Below are 18989 nucleotides of genomic sequence, written 5' to 3' on the forward strand. Positions count from 1 at the left end.
GATGCAGAGTGAAGTGAGAAGAACCAAGAGAGCACTGTGCATAGTAACAGCAATATTGCTTGGTCAATGACCCCGAATGACTTCGCTATTTTCAGCAATACACTGATCCAAGATAACCCCAGAAAGCTCATGATGGAATGTGCCATCTGACTCCAGGTAAAGAACTGATGGAGTCTGAACCAAGACCAAAGTCTACCAACCTTCCCTTTCTGTCTTTATTTTTATTTTTATTAAAAACCCTTACCTTCCATCTTGGAGTCAATACTGTGTGTTGGTTCCAAGGCAGAAGAGTGGTAAGGGCCAGGCAATGGGGGTCAAGTGACTTGTCCAGGGTCACACAGCTAGGAAGTGTCTGAGGTCAAATTTGAACTCAGGCCATCCCACCTCTGGGCCTGGCTCTCAATCCACTGAGCTACCCAGCTGCTACCTTTATTTTTTTTTTTCTTGTTTGGGTTTGGGAGCATCATGGTGGGCTCAATTAAACAGAATGGGTTAAAATAGGAAGAAGCAATCCCAGGTTCTCACTGCAGGAATTTGAGGACTTTGGTTTCTTTTTCCCCATAAAAGGACTAATGTGGAAAAATTGTTTTACATAATTGCAAATGTAAAATCTATATCAGATTGCTTACTGTTGTAGCAAGTGGGGAGGAGAGAGAGAGGGAAAGAGTTTGGGGCTCAGCCCCCCCCCCCCCAAAATGTTAAAAATTATTCGTACATATAATTGGGGGGAATCCAATTAAATCAAAGACATTGGAGAAAAAAAAGAGAAAGGTCTGAGAATGTGAGTCTCATGCTGTAGTTAAAAGAAAAAAAAGAGCTCATGTGATCTGACAAGTGGGGGAGTGAGCCAGAGGCAGGACGGGGCCTCTAGAGGCAGAGGAGGAGGACCATCTGCTCTGTGGCCACGGTAGGAGAGAGATCTCAGCTTGGGAAGAACACGGTGGACCCATGGAGATGCTCTGGGACCTTCCCCAGGGCTGGCCTGGCTGTTGGAAGGGACTCCTATTCACAGGTGAGACAGAGCCGTGGGCCAGGACCGGAGGTAGGGGAGAGTGCTCTTCCCTTCCCTGAGCCTCAGTTTTCTTATTTGTAAAATGAGAAGTGGGGATCTTTAGGATTTTGGATGAGTCAATTAAGGAAGAAAGGAATGATAGAAATAGCATTTATTATATATTATATTATAGATAGATAATATATGTAATAAAATAAATAGACATTCTATGTTATAAAGTATACAAATACAAAACCCCATGGCTTTGCCTGCCTTCCAGAAGCTTTCTTTTTAGTAAGAGAAAAGCACCCACAGATAGGAAGGAGTTTTGTTCATGGAAATCGCAGGGATGGAGAAGGGAGGCCTGCAATAATTGATGGACTTCCCTTTCCAGGATGGTTGTTTTGGCTGAGTTACACTGCCCAGATCTAGTGTCAGAAGCCGGGGGTAGGAGAGAGAGTACAAAGCTGGTTGGAAACATTGTGGTAGTCCGGGGTAGATTCTGATGAAAGAATCCCAGGCTCCCAGGGCAGGAGCTGGAGGCCCATCCATCAGGGCTGAAGAACAATCTGGATTTGAGTTCCAACCCTGCTATTTATTAGCTCTGTGATATAGTCCTCCTCTGGCCTCAGTTTCCCCATCTAGGAAAGAAGCCAGCTATTTTAATTTTAATTTAATTTAATAAAAGTTCATTTAATTTTTAAAAATATTTTGTTTTTTCCTCTATTAATGTAAAAAAAATTACCATTTGCTTTTTGGAGTTTGGGAATTTCCAAATTGCCTCATTCCTCTTCTCTCTCCCGGATATGGCGAAAATGTGCCAGTAATGGGCAATACGTGTGCATAGACGAGAGGGGACGAGCCTCAGAGGCAGGAGGACAGGGTTCCAGGGCTTCCTTGTGTGATCCTCTTGGCGCCTGGGTCAACCCCCTAAGATGGTCCAGAATGGCCTTGCCAGTGGCAGCACAGGGAGTGCCCTGCACCAGTGAAGCCAGGGTCTAGTCACCTCTAAATCGGAGGGTCCCCTTCACGAGGACCAAACGGGTCGGATGGGGGAAAGCAGCCCTTGGCTTTTGAAGGGGTCGACTGAGGGCTCCAGGCTCTGTGGGAGGTGGCGTTCTAGGCTCCAGGAGGACCTAGTGAACTCGGGTCTTCTTGATTTGTGGGAGCAAGGAGAAGAGAAGGGAAGGGGGCAACAGAAGACCCATCAAGGATCCCCATCGTGGCTCCGGATATCTGGGTTCTTACGGTCTAAAAGAGGCCTCAAAGTATTGACTACTCATTTTACAGGTGGGGAAATAGAGGCACGATTGGCCCAGATTCCATAGAAGGACAATCCCAAATGGGATTATTTCTATTTAGGTATATTTATTACTGTGGGCCTCTTCCTGTTTCTCTGGCATGACTAAAAAGACATCATTGCTGTTTCATATATGAATTTCTATTTAGATAATATTGACGAATATGAGATGATTGAACGTTGGATTTTAGAAGCGTGGGGCTTATCCATAGGCAAAGTAACAGGAAATGAGCTTATTCCTATTTATGTATGATTATCTTTATTTCAGTATTTGTAAGTGGGGAATTCTAGTGAAATTCTATATATTTGTTATTACGAATTAATATTAATGATATGTTGATTACTAATTAATATTAATTCTATAGCTTGATTAATCATAAATATGGGTTGTTTGTTTTTACTTATTGTTCATAGGTAAATAAGACTACAAAATGAGACCGAGCCTTATTCCTATTGTGTGTGTTATTCTTTAGATTTCGATATCTAGGAATCTGGGATTATTGAGATACCAGTTCTGTGTTCATATTGATTTCTCTTGATTTCACATTAATAAGGAGCCCAGGGCCACTCCAGGGCTTCCTTGGGGCTCAGGGTCCCAGGGCGGAGGAGGGGCTTTACGCTATGGGGCTCCCCACTCTCTCCCACCTTCCCTCTCCATCACTTTCTGGTCCTCTGAAGCGAGATCCCCAGGCTGTCCCACCCAGCAGGATGCCTCAGAGATGTCCAAGGGGGTCAGGGCACAGGCAGGAGAAGATGGAAGTTTGGGGAAGAGGAAGATCTCAGATCTGGGGGTTCAAGGGGAGGATGGGGGCAGGGGAGGAGGAGAGGGGATACCAGGGGAAAGGAGGGAGGATCTCCAGAGCCTGTCGGAGGAACCAGAGATCTCCCTCAGTTACTTGGACAAATGACTACACTTCTGGGCCAAGGTCTCCTCTGCTGTATAAGGACAGATGAATGACCTCACCAGCCCCAATGCTCAGTGCAACCCTGGGTTCCTTTATTTTATCTCTGGCCAAGGGGCAGGGCAGGAGGGGGAAGGAAGGACCAGCCCAAAGACCCAGTGAGACTGAGAAGGGAGAGGTGCTTGGGCTTCAGGACAAGTCAGTGGACTAGGCTTCTTCCCTTACCCTCTGAATCCAAAGCCAATGTGCCTCTGATCCATGGCTAGCCAATTGTCCAGAGTCCCAAGTGCTTGTCTCCATGACTTGCCCAAGGTAAATGTCAGAGGCAGCATTCGAACCCTGGTCTTCCCAATTCCTTCTTAATTAGGACCAGGTCCCCAGCCTAGGCTCTCTCCAAATCAGCAGGTAAGTAGTAGATCTGGGATTAGAACCCACAGCTTCTGACTACAAGTTCCCAGCACAGTGGATTCTAGGAGAAAGCTGTAGCCCAGGGTTTGCTCCTGAAGAGATGCCCCTAGGACAGGTGATGGGTCTTACCCTTCTCAGGGCTGGGGCAGGGCATGATTCTGCCCCCAATTGTCCATCCCAAGTATCCATTTTAATAGACGCCAGATTATCTAAGATGACAGTCGTGTAATTTTTAAAGTGTTTTAATTGGCAAACAGGGTAAAGTGACTTCCCCAGGACCAAACAGCTAGAAAATGGCTGAGGTCCAATTTGAACTCAGATCTTCCTGATTGCAGACTCAGTGTTCTGTCCACTGTACCACCTAGTGGCCTGTATGTAAATAGTACAGTTCGAACTATCTCTTTCTCCCTGGTCCCTTCAGAGGATGAATGAATGAATGAATGGCACGGGGCAAGCACACGCTTAGGAGGGACCCATGGTGCTGAGCGTGTCCTTCTCTCTTCCTTCCCAGTCACAATCCTCAGCTCTTCTCTTCAGCTAGCTTCTTTGGCCCAGCTGAGCATAGTGTCAATTCCTTCCCACGGGACGGTCGGGAGCAACATCACCTTGTCTGTCCATGGGATCCCGAAGGAGCCTCAGAATTACTCCTGGTTCCGGCAGATGCCCAAGGAGTCCAACAAGATCGTCAGCTACGCAGTGCGGTCGGGAGAGCAGACTCAAGGACTCAACCACACTGGCCGGGAGAGCATTTTCCCGAATGGTTCCTTATTTATTATTAATGTTACTTCCAATGATAATGGTGCTTACATCGTGCAGGTCACCACGGAAGACTCAAAGCCAGTGTCAGGGCAGGGACATTTGCAAATCCATGGTAAGAACGAAGGCTCATTTTGGGAGCATTTCCCCTCCTTCTGGAGACGGAGACCTCTCCCGTTGTGGGGGGAGGGGCTTGCGGGAGGAGGTGGATTGCCGAATAGGAGCCCCGGAGAGGTGCCTTGTGGGTTACTGAGAAGCTAAACTCCTGGGGGTGCTGATTCTGATCAAATGGCAACTCCTTGAAGGGAAGGAAGGGCTGTTTTCATTGGCAGCTTTGGTGGCCCTAGTAAGGGTTTATGAATTGCTTGGTTGATTCAGCCGAAGATGGGACCAAGAGTTAAGAAAAGATGGAGGGGAGTGCAGCTGGGTGGCTCAGGGGATTGAGAGCCAGGCCCAGAGGTAGGAGGTCCTGGGTTCAAATCTAGCATCAGACACTTCCCAGTTGTGTGACCCTGGGCAAGTCACTTCACCCCCCTTGCCTAGCCCTTACCACTCTTCTGCCTTGGAACCAAAACATAGTATTGATTCCAAGATGGAAGGTAAGGGTTTATTTTTTTAAAAAAGTATCTGGGTTCAAATTCAGCCTCAGACACTTCCCAGCTGTGTGACCCTGGGCAAGTCACTTCACCCCCATTGCCCAGCCCTTCCCACTCTTCTGCCTTGGAACCAAAACATAGTATTGATTCCAAGATGGAAGGTAAGGGTTTATTTAAAAAAAAAAGTATCTGGGTTCAAATTCAGCCTCAGACACTTCCCAGCTGTGTGACCCTGGGCAAGTCACTTCACCCCATTGCCCAGCCCTTCCCACTCTTCTGCCTTGGAACCAAAACATAGTATTGCTTCCAAGATGGAAGATAAGGGTTTAAAAAGAAAGAAAGAAAAGATGGAGGGGTTCTCTTTCTTGGTCCTCTTTGTTCCTCAGTTTAAAAACAACAACAACATTTGTTAAGCATCTACTGTGTCTCGGGCACTCGGCAGGGGTGCCTTAGAGGACCTCCTTCCCAGCTGCAGCAGGAAGGGATGCCAATGAGCCCAGGACGTCGAAGGGTGCGAAGTTGGAGATTTGCCTCCTCCATTTCCGATTTTAGAAGAGGAGTATCTCTTGTCTTCATGGCGACAGGCCAATAGAAGGCAAATGCAGGCAGAAGGCATCGGGGCAGCTAGAGCAGGAAGGCCCAGTGGAGGCATGCTCTCGGGGAAGCTGGGATGGGAGTGGGCCTTGGGGCTTGTCACCCTGCAGTTTCTCAGTTTTCCGTTGGCCTCAACCAGACCCGGGGCCATACCTGTCCCAAGACTCCTAATGGGATGTGGGCAAGACCAGGAACTTTGAGAATCATTGAATCATAGATTTAGAGGGGCCACCAGATCCAACCCTTTAATTTTGGAGATGAAGCAACTGAGGCACAAAGGTGAAGATGTGGCTCTGAAGCAAGACTTTCTAATTCCTACGTTCAGGACTCTAAGGCTCCTGCTCAGAGATGTAGACCATCAAAACAAAAACAGAATGAAGGGGGCAGATAGGTCACTCAGTGGATGGAGAGCCAGGCCCAGAGGTAGGAGGTCCTGGATTCAAATCTGGCCTCAGACACTTCCCAGCTGTGTGACCCTGGGCAAGTCACTTGACCCCCATTGCCTAGCCCTTACCACTCTTCTGCCTTGGAACCAATACAAAGTATTCTAAGATGAAAGGTAAGGGTTAATTTAAAACAAAAAAAACAAAGAATGACAGAGGCGGGAGAATCATAGCCTCGTAGATAATAATACTAACCAGCATTTATGGAGTACTTTACAAATATTGTTGCATTTGGAAAGTAGGGAAGGAATGAAGGTACTATTATCCCCATTTTTATAGATGAGGAAACTGAGGCAAAATGATTTGTTCAGGGTCACACAGTTAACTCCAAGTCTGAGACAGGATTTGAACTCAGGTCTTTGGCCTATAAGCTCATCACTCTATCCACTATACCACCTGGGGGGGGTGTACAGGTAGTTGGGGCTTTGTCTCAGGCACTAACATCTGATGAGTGGAGGGATGCCATTTCCTTAGGGTAGAGGATGAAGACAATCCTAGGAGAGGAAATGAGGTCACTGAGAGTGGCAGAGGTGAAGGAGGAGTAGAAGACAGGACGTCTCCTCCTCTCTGGAGGATGACTGCCTCCATCAGATTGAAAGCACCCTGCAGGCAAGTCCTTCTCCCCTCTCTTCCCTGGTATCCTCCCGCAGTTCTTAGGACAAAGTGCTGTCTTGGAGGGACCTTAGAGTATAGAACGTGAGAGATGGGGGTCACTATCTTGGCATAGCAGATAGAGAGCCAGGCTTGGAGTCGGGAGGACCTGGGTTCAAATCTGACTCCAGATCCTTCCTAGCTGTGTGATCTTGGACAAGTCACTTAGCCCTGATTGCCTAGCCCTTGCTGCTCTTCTGTCTCAGGATTGATAGGTAAGGTAACTGATTGAAGGAAATTGATTGAAGGTAAGGGTTGAGATTTTTTTTTAATGTCAGAGATGAAAAGAAGCTTGGAAAACATTCAAGTTAGGACAGCTTTCGATGCATCGAAAGCCAGACTTAGACTATGGATTGGGACCTCAGGATAAAGAATGTCTGACCTAGGGTCGTTTAACCCAAAATTTCAAGATGGGAAATGGAGGGTAAAGGAAGGCAAGAGTATCTGTCCAAGAAAGGAAGCCAGGTCCATACAGAATTGGACTTTGACTCCTACCTCTGAAACACCCTGACTGTGTGACCTTGGGCAAGTCACTTCCATTCAGAGTTGTCCAGACAACTCCCTCAAACTGGAGTAAACTGGAGAGAAGGAGCGTCCTAGATTTCTCTCCCTCCAGACTCTGCTTAGAGACCTCTGGCCACCTTCAGCCTGTTATTTTGATCCACAGATTTTACGAGTGTGGGGCAGATGGGGATTGTCCCCAGGGCTGTAATCTTTGTGTAGGCACTGTTTTTCCCCTCAGTTTCCCCACGTCTGCTGCTCCTCTCCTGGCCCGATGGATGTAGCCTGTATTCCACCACAGGTTTTCCCTTCATCTCGGACCTCCCTTCTCTGCTTCCTTCCTGCTGCCTCCTTGATGTGGCATTCCCCCTACCCTCTAACCCCGTCTTGGGGCAGAAGTCATGGGATTAGAGATTTAGAGCTGAAAAGGGCCTCCAAGACCTTGGAGCCCAATAGCTCCATTTTCCTGATGGGGGAAATGAGGCACAGAGAGGTTTGGCTGACTTGCTAAGGTTACCCAGTTAGTAGTCAGTCAAGAAGCATTTACTCAGCAAAAAATTTACTAGTAAAAGTGTCTCCGGTGGGATTTGAACCCAGGTCTTCCTGATTCTAAGTTCCCTCCTGTGTCCACTAAACCTCTTCTTACGCCCTGTCTTTCAGCCACTCTTACTGGACAGAAAAGGGCTCAGGCCCTCCTCAGCCCCCTTTCACGCACTTCTCTCTTTCCCTGACCTCCTGGGCTCTTCAAGGGCCAAGCCAGATGCCACGTTCTCCGGGAAGCACCACTGAAGCCCCCTGGCAGGGCTCCTTTGCCTGCCATTCAAAGCCCATCTGAAGACCTTCAGCCTCTGGGAGCCTCACTCCTGGCACTTTCTCACTGGGAACTCTCTCTGCTCTGAACTGATACTCCCAGGGGCTCGCCCACAGCTCTTATCGAGGGCCTTGCACCTAGTTATCTGCAGCCTTGCCTTTCCTCCCCTTCCCATGAGTTCCTCTGGGTCAAGGCCTCAGCCTTCGATCCCCACAAGACTGAGAACAAAGCCTTCTCCAGACACCTGGGTTCGAGTCTCCGCTTGATTGGACTTGATGTGAGACCTTGGGTGGGTCCCTTCCTCTCTTTGGGCCTCAGGGGTTGGGCGCCATGAGTTCTTGCGTCAGGGTCTCTGGTCTTGGAGCTCCAGTCTCAGGCTGCCCCTCTCTTCTCTTGGCAGATTCTCCCATGCTCTCCCACATTGGGCTGGTTGCCAGTATTGTCCTGGGAGCGCTGGCTGGTGGGGTCGTCCTGGGCGTCCTGGGCTACTTCCTCTTTAAGCGGACTCGAGGGTAAGGACTCCCCAGAAAATGGAGTAACGTGGGCAATGCAAGACCCCTGGTGGCAAAGGCTCCGGGGGCTCCCAACTGGACAGCCAAGGGTGAAGGACAAGCTCCATCTTGTTTGTTGCCCCAAGTCACCTTCTTTCCTTCCTTCCTTCCTTCCTTCCTTCCTTCCTTCCTTCCTTCCTTCCTTCCTTCCTTCCTTCCTTCCTTCCTTTCTTTCTTTCTTTCTTTCTTTCTTTCTTTCTTTCTTTCTTTCTTTCTTTCTTTCTTTCTTTCTTTCTTTCTTTCTTTCTTTCTTTCTTTCTTTCTTTCTTTCTTTCTTTCTTTCTTTCTTTCTTTCTTTCTTTCTTTCTTTCTTTCTTTCTTTCTTTCTTTCTTTCTTTCTTTCTTTCTTTCTTTCTTTCTCTTACCTTTTGTCTTAGAATCAATGCTATGCATTGATCCAAGGCAGAAGAGAGGTAAGGGCTAGGCAATGGGGGTTAAGTGATTTGCCCAGGGTCACACAGCTAGGAAGTGTCCTGCCCTGGCACCCATTTGCTGGGAGCTCGATGCCTCACCTGGCTCTCGCCCATCCCGCCCTGAACCCCAGCCCTTTTCCTTGGCTCCCCCCATTCCCCATAGGCTCCCCAATGGGACAGCTCTCTTTAGTCTGTAAGGGAGATCTTCCTGACTCTACATCCAATTTCGGCCATTTTGCCCCTCAGTTGTAGTTTTGACCTTAGAACCTAGAACCTGGTCCTTGGCCTATCCTCCCTCCACTCTGCTTCTCCTGAGGACTGGAGTCTTGGCCCTAAATGCCAGCCTCCCCTCCCCCCCCAAGCTGGTTTTTATTCTTTTTTTAAACCTTCACCTTCCACCTTGGAGTCAATACTGTGTATTGGCTCCAAGGCAGAAGAGTGGTAAGGACTGGGCAATGGGGGTCAAGTGACTTGGCCAGGGTCATACAGCTGGTCAGATTTGAACCTGGGACCTCCCATCTCTCCATCCACTGAGCTACCTAGCTGCCCCCAGGGGTTTTTTAAAAGAGAAAGAGAAAAGCAATTAGTCAAACTGATCAATACTGAAGAAAATGAAAAATAATCGACAAGGGTATCCTCCATTATATTCCATTGGACACCCCATCCCTTGCCCCCCAATCTCTGCAGAGGAATGGCTAGAAAGATATCTTCTTATATCTCTCAGAGGAATGGCTAGTAGGATATCTTCTCATATCTCTTCCTTGGGAATCACAGATCTCTTTAAAAAGTATCTAGTGAAGAAAGTCCACTTGTTACTTTCAAAGCTATCCTCCTTGCCTCTGTTTCTTTCTGAACTTTCTTCTGTTCTCTTCTGTGTAACAACAAAATGTTTCCATGACCCTCTTCCTTGTCGTGGTCGTTGTTGTTGTTGTTTTGCAACACTATCTCCTCCCTTTATTCCACAATGAAAAAAAGTCTTTGTAACAAACGAGCATAGGCAAGCACACATGCCTCCTTGAGTCTGTCAGCAGGCAAGAAGTAGCTTGCATTATGGGCCCACGAGAATCATGGTTGTTCCCGTCATCCAGGAGAGCTGCAACATCTTGCAAAGTTGTTTGTCTTCACAATATTGTTATTGTATAAATGGGTCTCCTGGCGTTACTTACTTTAGTCTGTATCAGTTCATGCAGGTCTTCTCAGGTTTCTCCGAAACCTCCTCATTAATAATTTTCTGTTGTTCATTTCTTTATTTTTTACTTCTTCCCCCACCCCAGATTACACATTGATAGGATTTTAATATCCATTTTCTGACATTTTACAACACGCATTCTCTCCTCCCTCCCATCCCATGCAGAAAACATGATCCAGGTTGCACATGTGTTATCACGCAACACCTATTTCCATGTTCATCACTTCCACTAGAGAAACATTCTTGAGAGAAATAAAGTGAAGAATGGCCTGCTTCCTCTGTATTCCTGCTGTGGTGCCTTTTCTGTCTTGGCTCCTTCTTCATATCTGCTAATGACGGCTTCTTACCCAACAATCCCAGTGCCTTAGTTGTGGATGCCCACCTGGTTTCCATGCTGGCAATTGTCAGTCCCCTCTCAAATGAATCCTCTCGGGCCTCCTCCTCCTCCCTGCAGTAGTCCATCCAGGACATTCCCCGTTGGCCACTCTTCTTTTGGCAATCCCTGCTCCCAGACTCCCTAGAATTCTACCCCCATTCGAAATTCCTCCTACTGCCCACTGCTCTGATGCCCACTGGCTTTCTCAGTCACACACTCCCCCCAGGAGAGCTGCCTCTCCCAGCTTTGGCCTGGCCCATTGCCAAGCCATCGTTGGCACTGATAAGATCTCTAAGTGACCCACTGGCCTGGGGAGGGAAGTGCAGGGGGGGATTGAAGAGTTGGGTTTTTCCCATACTGGCGTCAATCCTCTACTTCCTTCTGCATCCTCAGGTCTGCGCGGACCATAAGAAGAGATTCTGTCAGAAGACGAAGGAATCATCCTATAAATCAGAATCATGGTGAGTTTTGAGATTGGGAAGGAAAGGTCTGTCGGGGCTGCCCCTTCCTCAACTAAGAGTAAGCAGTGTGGCTTAGTGGGAGGAACACTCTCATTAGAGTCAGGACTCTAATACGGAGTCCCAGCTCTAATGTTCACTGTGAGGCTCTGGACAAGTCACAAAGCTCTCTGAGCCTTGGTTTCATTGGCCATAAGATGGAGATGCTCATACACGTCCTGTCTTCCTTGAACTCACCTGGGGGCGAATTCATGGGCCATTGGAGAATACTCCCCCAGTGAAGGTATTTACGGCTGGCTTAATGCAGCTATTCCAAGTCCTCATGGATGGGGGTGTTTCCTACAGCTTCCTGTGGATTCTCTTCCATGTACCCCCAGGATAAGTTCACTGCAAGAGGGGTTCATCCAACACGTAACGGAGTTGAGTCTTCCTGGCTTCCCTCTTTATCCAAGATGCATCAGTGAAAATGTGACTTATCACTGAATAATCGAGGCGGAAAGGGCCTCAGTGGTCATTTAGTCTGGCCCATACGAGAAAGGAACTCTAGCATGCCCTGACAAATGGTCCTCCAGCCTTGACGAGAAGACCTCCAAGCCAGGGGTACCTCGCATGGCCCCCGGTCGCCCATTCCACTGTGGATGACTCTCAGCAGTAGGAAGTTGTTGCTTGACCTCTTGCCTCAATCTGCTGCTGGGCATCTTCCTTGGGGATCAAAGCCGTCAGGTCTAATCCCTTTCCCGTATGACAGCCCTGGAGCTACCCTCATGCATCCACCCCTAGTCTTCGCTTTTAGTTTAAGCATCTCCATTTCCTTCAACCAATCCTCACATGCCATGGACTCTCGACTCTTTGTCATCCACTGGAACGTCTCATGTCCTTCCTAAACTAGAGTAGCTAGAATGGAACAGAGTCAGGGAGTCAGCCAATAAACACACATTAAGCCCCTACTATGGGCCAGGCACTGTGCTAAGGGCTGGACATAAAAATATGGAAAAGGAAGTCCCTGACCTCAAGGAGCTTCCAGTCTAATAGTGAAGAGGAACACACAGAAGCGCATGATGTGACTGGATCAGAGTACATAGAATGGAGTTCTTTCCCCCCTTATTCCTGGAAGATCTGCCTCTCCTAACGAAACCCAAGATACCATTCATATTTGTTGACGACCATAATACCTTGATGACTTGAAGCCTCTCTATCTTTTTTAGACAACTCACTATCCTTCTATAGTTTTTCAGCTCTTAGGTTCTGTTTTTGAATTGATGCTAAGTATAGGTTCTAAGGCAGAAGAGAGGTAAGGGCTAGGCAATGGGAGTTAAGTGACTTGCCCAGGGTCACACAGAGAGGAAGCGTTTAAGGCCACATTTGAACTCAGGACCTCCCACATTCAGGCCTGGCTCTCTACCCACTGAGCCACCTAGCTGTCCCTCTCCATTTTTCTCTTGAAAAATAGATTGTACCTAAGTGCAAGACTTCTCATTTATCCCTATGACTTTTTGCTTTACTTGCTTCAGCACCATGCTTGAGCCGACAAAATCTTTTGCGGATGTTGATTCTGATATCTAGGGTGTTCCTCCTCCCAGTTCTGGGACTCTGTGATCTTGTCCTTGAGTTATCAGTCCTCCTTCTTGCTACTTCAGAGAAGCAAAAACTATGTCTATGAGATATTCTGTAACCTTAAAATGGTACGGGAATTGAATTATTATCATCCTTTTTTAAATGTGGATTTATGATTTCATCAATGGCCTAAGCAAGGGAAAGTCCCTCTGCCAACACAGGCTGCTCGACAATTGAGGAGCTTAGAGAGTTGTTGGATTTCTCAGATGTTAGATGATGTATGAATTAGACTCTGGAACCTTGGACTACATATTCCACAATCGGGATATGTGCAAGGGTTCAAGAGGCTAAATCATACAATGACTTGCACAAGGTCACACAGCCAGGATGCCTCTAAAGCAAGACTCAAACCTAGTATTCCTGACCCTGAGACCAGTTCTGTACCACCATATCAGCCTTCCTCTCAGACTCATTGCCATTGTTGATAAAGAGACACAGTTGCCAGTCTCTGTGACTACTGTCATATCTCAGATATGTTTCCTCCCTTCTCTACTAGCCTAGAACCGAGGACATGTGCCCAGTGGTCTTGCTCCCTGGGGTCTTCTCCCCCTTTAGCAATTTACATTTCACCTTGGAGAGAGAGAGACAGAGATAGTTCTGGTCCTTGAGGTTCAGAGAGGACTTCCTGTCTGGATTTCTCTCCCTCCAGGTGGAGAAGATATCGTGTATGAAAATCATCAGTGGCATCGAGGCATGACCCTAACAGCCCAGGTGAGAATACCCCTTCCCCATTCATAGCCCCAGGTCCCTGGCTGGGCTCAATTCTTCCTCTCCCTTCCTCTCTGGCATAGCTTCTCCAACTTAGGCCTCTTAGAGCAAAATGTCCTTATTGAAAAAAGATCCAAAGACTCTAAATCATGTTGGCAAACCTATGGCACGTGTGCCAGAGGGACTGATCCCTTCCCTCTCTCCACGTTTGTCTGAGGGCATTTCTCACATGACCCGCCCCTCTGCCCTGCGGTCCAATGGGAGTACTTCCTCCCTCCCCTGTACATGCAGTGTGAGGTTTGTAGTTAGGGTATCTGGGTTCTAAAAGGTTCACCATTGCTGCTAGAATGTTGAGCTGGGAGGGTGCTCGGAGCATAGCATTGTTGGAACTGGCTTTAAAATAGGAAAGAACAGAGCTAAGAGGGATCTTAAAGAGAGAATAAAGGAGGTAGGAAGAACCCTGGAACAGAGGTTTTCAGAGCTGAAACAGACCTTAGAATAGTGAATGTCAGGTGTGGGAGGGAGCTGGAAGTCATCTTATACAATCACCTCATTTTACCATTGAGAAATGGTCCAAAAATGTTTAAGTGACTTGCCCAAGGTCTCATGGGCAACAAGTAGGAAAGTCAGAGGTATTTTCCAACTGCCCCTCCTTACTTTTCCCTCAGATAAATTGGTGATGATTTATCCAAACAGAATAGCTCTACCCCTCTCTCCTGTCCCCCACTAGGAAATCACCCTCCTCACCCATGGAGCATCTGTATGTCACAGAGTCCCAAGCACATGAAAACTCTTTTGTACAAGCAACCAGACAGACCTACGAACTGTATACAGTATCTTCACTCATAGCCATAGCTTGGGGTGGGGTTCAATAATGCCCACTGCTTCTTCCAGAGCCAGGCAACCAATCAATAAACATTTAAGTGACTCCTCTCTTTCAGACACTGTGCTAGGGGCTGGGAATACAAGGACAAAATCAAAACAGTTCCCTCCTTCGAAGAACTTACATTCTAATGGCCTAAACATAAATCTATGCATATGCAATTATTTGTTACTGTTGTTGAGTAGTTTCAGTCGTGTCCAACTCTTTGTGGGTTTTCTTGGCAGAGATACTGGAGGCTCTTTTGACAGATGAAGAAACTGAGGCAAACTAGGTTAAGTGACTTGCCCAGAGTGACACAACTAGCAAGTGTTTGGGGCTAGATGATGATCTTCCTGACTCTATGCCCAGCACCCTATCCGATATGCTAATTTAGGGAGAATGACTATATGAACCCATTTAGAGGGGGTAAATATATTGTGTCAGAGCAGTTAGAAGGACCGGAGTCAGGAAAACCTGACTTCATATCTAGCCTCAGATACTTATGAGCTGTATGACCTGGGGTAAGTCACCTCACCTGGTTTGCCTCAGTTTCCCCATCTGTAAAATGAGCTGGAGACTGAAATGGCAAACCACTCCAGCGTTTCTGCCAAGAAAACCCCAAATGAAGTCCTGAAGAGTCAGACCCAACTGAAATGACTGAATGACAACAAATATATGCATATACAACATGTATACATTTAAAAGCACACAACACGTACATATATCTCTACGTATATTTTATATATGCTTCTATGAGGGTGAATCACTGTACATGTATAAAATATTATATGTATGTGTTTGGGCGTGTATTTATGCATATATTAATGTTGTCTCTCCACTAACATGAAGGCATATTCTGATAGAAAGTCATTTCAGGAGGCCAGGGGAAAGGGAATAGGCTTTTATATAGCACCTACTAAGCGCCAGGCACTGTACTAAGTGAAAAGTTGAGCTTAAGCGGAGTCCTTTGAACAGCGCCCAGAGTTATAGGAAAGTCGAATCCCACCAGCCTCCTCCGCCACCCTCTACAAGGAGGGAGCCGCCATCTTGCTTTCGCTAGCCCTTACATTGAATCCAGAGTTCAGAATTCATCCCAAGGGTTCTTAACCTGGGATCCATAAACTTCTTCTTGGAGAACTGTATTTTGATATCACTGATTTCCTTTGCAAGCTCATATATCTTCTTTTATAAATTTAAAAGTACAATTCTGGAAAGAGGGCTGCAGATTTCAATAGATTCAAAGGCATCCACGACACCAAAAGAGTCAAGCAATCCCCAAATTCTAGTTTGTCTCTGGCATTTTACATCTCAGGAAACTAAGGCCCAGAGAGATTGAGTGACTTGCCTAATACTACACAGGCAACAACAGAGGTGAGATTTGAACTCAGATTCTCTGACTAAAGAGCCAGTGCTCCTTCCACCATGCCACACTGTCTGTCCACTGTCACATTGGTGCTCCTTGGTGCTAACTTTTCCTTCTCCATTCCTGAAGCCTTGGTGAGATAAAGGGATGGAGGGAGGGCAGAACTACCCACATCTCTTCTTTTTTTTTCACAGGGAGAAGGCTTGTCATCCATCTCCTCTCGAGGGATATTGGAGATCCCCGACCAGGTACCATGGGTGTGAGAAAGTCAAGGATCTTATAGTTCAACCCTAGCTTTTTACTTTGTCAGTCAACAAACATTTTTTTAAAAATCCAAACATCCTTACTTTCTGTTTTAGAATCAACACTAAACATCAGTTCCAAGGGAAAAGAATGGTAAGGGCTAAGCAATTGGAGTTAAGTGACTTGATCAGGGTCATCCAGCTAGGAAGTATCTAAGGGCAGATTTGAACCCAGGGCCTTCACATCCCCAGGCATGACTGTCTAGTGAGCCATCCAGCTGCTCTTTTTCAAAGATTTCTGCTCAGATTTTAAGGCATCTACTCTATGCCTGGCACTGTGCCAGCTGGGATACACATATGAAAAATAAAAAGTCTGACCTCAGGGAGCTTAAAATCTAATGAGGGAAGACAACACACTGGATTGGGGGAGAGAGTCATGATGAAGGGGAGAGGATTCAAGGAGTACAGTTGAATGGGAAATAAACAGATGGCTGGCCTGGGCTGCCTCCTTCTATGGAAGTTTGGGGAGGAGCTCACTGTTCTGCCTTCTAACCAGAGGGGCAGAAGGTACTAGAGGAAACTGAGCTGGAGAGAGTTTACTGATTTGTCCATAGTTACAAAAGGAGTAATCAACACAACAGAGGCTCCAGCCTGGATCTTTCCGCTACCAGCCTCAGCTACCTCTCCTTCCTTCATAGGCATTGGACATCAACAAAATGGATGTTTATGATGAAGTCATGATCTGGCCAACAGTCCAGGCCTCTGAGAGAGAAGGGAACCCCCGGAGATGATGAGTCTGTCCTGTTTTTCCAGGGACGTTCCAAGGAGACAGCAAGCTCTCACCCTGTGGCAGACCAGAGCAATCACTCAGGAAACCTTGGGAGAGCCTCAACCTGATCCCCAAGGGGCACCTGCTCCCACTGTGGCAGGGGGATCCTGCCACAGCCTTGGGCTTCAGATTTAGAGGTCATTGTCCAGGGGCAACAGGGACTTTGTAGAATTAGGGCATCAGAGAAGGGGAGATATGGCATGGCAGGACTACCCCAGAAAAGAGAATGTGAAAGCTCCATGGGAACTGTGATGTTCTAGGTTCTATAATGTTCTAGATTCAAAGGGCTGCCTACTCCCTCCCCAGCCCTGATAGTCTGGATTCTGAGGTCCCTGCCAGCTCTGGCATTCTAGAATCTAGGTTCCAAATATGATGTGATCTGTGTAGATGCTTATCTCTCTTTTTCTAGGCACCTTATTGTTTATTCATTCAGGCAAGGATGACATTAATTTTATTTCATTCAATAATCATTAAAGTACCTACTATGTGACAGATGCATGATAGGTACTTGGGTATTGGAGCTAAAGAGAAAAAAAAAAGCAGAAGAGTCCCTGCCCTTAGGAAACTTACCTTTTCTTGAGTGAGTGGGAGGCACATAAAATATACATATATAAGCAAAAATAAAATACAGTAAATACAAGGTAATGGGGGTGGGGGAGGGAGAAAATCCAGGCTAACTGAGGTTGGGGGAGGGGGGAAAGGAAGGGGGAAGTGAATCAGGAAATACCCCCTGAGCAGAGCCTGAAAAGGAACTTGGGATTCCGAGAGGAAGAGATGAGGAGGGGTGAGGTCAGGATCCAATGGGGGCAAAGATTGTTATGTCAGATCTTCTTCTTGTGCCTGAAAAAACTCACTCTGGTGGTTTCATATTGGCTGCCTGAACCCTCTTAAGTCTTTTTTCATATGACTTGCTGTTAATATAATGCTCTCCTACCTGTTATTTGTCTTGTTTATTTTCTTTTTAAGCCCAAGGACAGGACTTTACATTTCTACCTATTAAATTTCATCTTGTTAATTTCCGAATCCTTTGCAAAGATCTTTTTTTTACTTGCCTTACTTTAATGATGCCTATGATTTTTTTTAAACCCTGACCTTCTGTCTTAGAATCAATACTGTGGATTGGTTCCAGATGCTTACAATTTGTACACTGCATTTTTAGAAAGAAATCAAACATTTTTTGCATACCACTGGTAAACCCAGGGGGAATGATTCAGGTAAAATGGAGACATTTTAACAAGTGCAACAAGTAGTTTATAATTGTGGAACTGAATGTTCCTGTTAGCTAGTAGGGCTGAAGAATGGACTTTCTCAGTTCTTTAGTGGAATGTGGTGAAGTTAACATTGACAAGTAAGCTTTGCATGAGAAGAGGCATCCTGGTTGGTCTCCTGGAGTTTTAGAACTATGACCCTTGAGCCATTTCTCTAATCTAGTACCCAACTCATCAACTTATTTCTGTCATCTCATTTCTTATCTTCTGCCCTTGCCAATCCCAGAATTCCTTTCCCAATCCTACTTTGTTGTAATGTCATGACCAGATTTAAATGGAAAACTTCTTCGTACAAATACGAAAATTATTTTCACTAGGAACAAACTTTTTATTCTAATATTACTTTAGGATCATTTAAATTCATTTGAAAATACATCTACAACTTTTTTACTACATATCTCCATCTATAAAAATATCCCTACGGGGGGGCAGCTGGGTAGCACAGTGGATTGAGAACCAGTTCTAGAGACGGGAGGTCCTAGGTTCAAATCTGGTTTCAGCCACTTCCCAGCTGTGTGACCCTGGGCAAGTCACTTGACCCCCATTGCCTAGCCCTTACCACTCTTCTGCCTTGGAGCCAATACACAGTATTGACTCCAAGACGGAAGGTAAGGGTTTAAAAAAAAATATCCCTACCTTCCATATTAGAATCAACACTAAGTATCAGTTCTAAGGCAAAAAAACAATACGGGTTAGGCAACTGGTGGTAAGTGACTTGCCCAAGATCACACATCTGAAGTCATATTTGAACCCAGAACCTTCCATCTCTAGGCCTCCATCTTTATCCACTGTCACTGAGCTGTCCCTATCTTCAACTCTTTTTTAAGCACTTCTCTTTTGTCTTAGAATCAATATTATGTATTAGTTCTAAGGCAGAAGACCAGTAAGGACTAGGCAATGGGGGTTAAGTGACTTGCCCAGGGTCACACAGCTGAGAAGTGTCTGAGGTCAGATTTGAATCCAGGACCTGGGCCTTGCTCTCAATCCACTGAGTCACCCAGCTGCCCCACTATCTCCAAGTTTAAAAAAAAAATCCATTTAGTTGTTTTCCCCCTCTGGGGCTGAAAATACTGGGTATAAATGAGATAACTTTTTCTTCTTTTTGAGTTTTGTTCCCCTTTTTAATACCAAATAAATATTATCATTAGTTAATGAAACAGAAG

The 18989-nt window shown here is 46.2% G+C and overlaps 1 protein-coding gene across 3 annotated transcripts; it reads left to right on the plus strand.

Annotated features, from left to right (window-relative positions):
• Positions 1 to 683: 683 nt before the first annotated feature.
• Positions 684 to 17581, plus strand: LOC130454065 (carcinoembryonic antigen-related cell adhesion molecule 3-like). 3 transcript variants are annotated; one of them, XM_056797003.1, is made up of 7 exons: positions 694 to 1012; positions 4113 to 4472; positions 8354 to 8465; positions 10876 to 10943; positions 13204 to 13265; positions 15682 to 15735; positions 16428 to 17581. In XM_056797003.1, the coding sequence occupies exons 1-7, from the start codon at positions 949 to 951 to the stop codon at positions 16518 to 16520; spliced, it is 813 nt and encodes a 270-aa protein (XP_056652981.1). In that variant the 5' UTR covers positions 694 to 948; the 3' UTR covers positions 16521 to 17581. The 3 variants fall into 3 exon arrangements, with proteins under 3 accessions (XP_056652983.1, XP_056652981.1, XP_056652982.1); XM_056797005.1 differs by lacking the exon at positions 4113 to 4472 and having other exon boundaries at positions 684 to 1012; XM_056797004.1 differs by lacking the exon at positions 13204 to 13265 and having other exon boundaries at positions 696 to 1012.
• Positions 17582 to 18989: the final 1408 nt, after the last annotated feature.

Source organism: Monodelphis domestica, chromosome 4 (assembly GCF_027887165.1).
Source record: "Monodelphis domestica isolate mMonDom1 chromosome 4, mMonDom1.pri, whole genome shotgun sequence".
Lineage (NCBI taxonomy): Eukaryota > Metazoa > Chordata > Mammalia > Didelphimorphia > Didelphidae > Monodelphis > Monodelphis domestica.

Coding starts and splice junctions, on each gene's coding strand:
- LOC130454065 (XM_056797003.1), top strand. CDS start 949: ATGGAGATGCTCTGGGACCTTCCCCAGGGCTGGCCTGGCTGTTGGAAG. Junction 10,944..13,203: donor TCCTATAAATCAGAATCATG/GTGAGTTTTGAG, acceptor CTCTCCCTCCAG/GTGGAGAAGATATCGTGTAT. Junction 13,266..15,681: donor GCATGACCCTAACAGCCCAG/GTGAGAATACCC, acceptor TTTTTTTCACAG/GGAGAAGGCTTGTCATCCAT.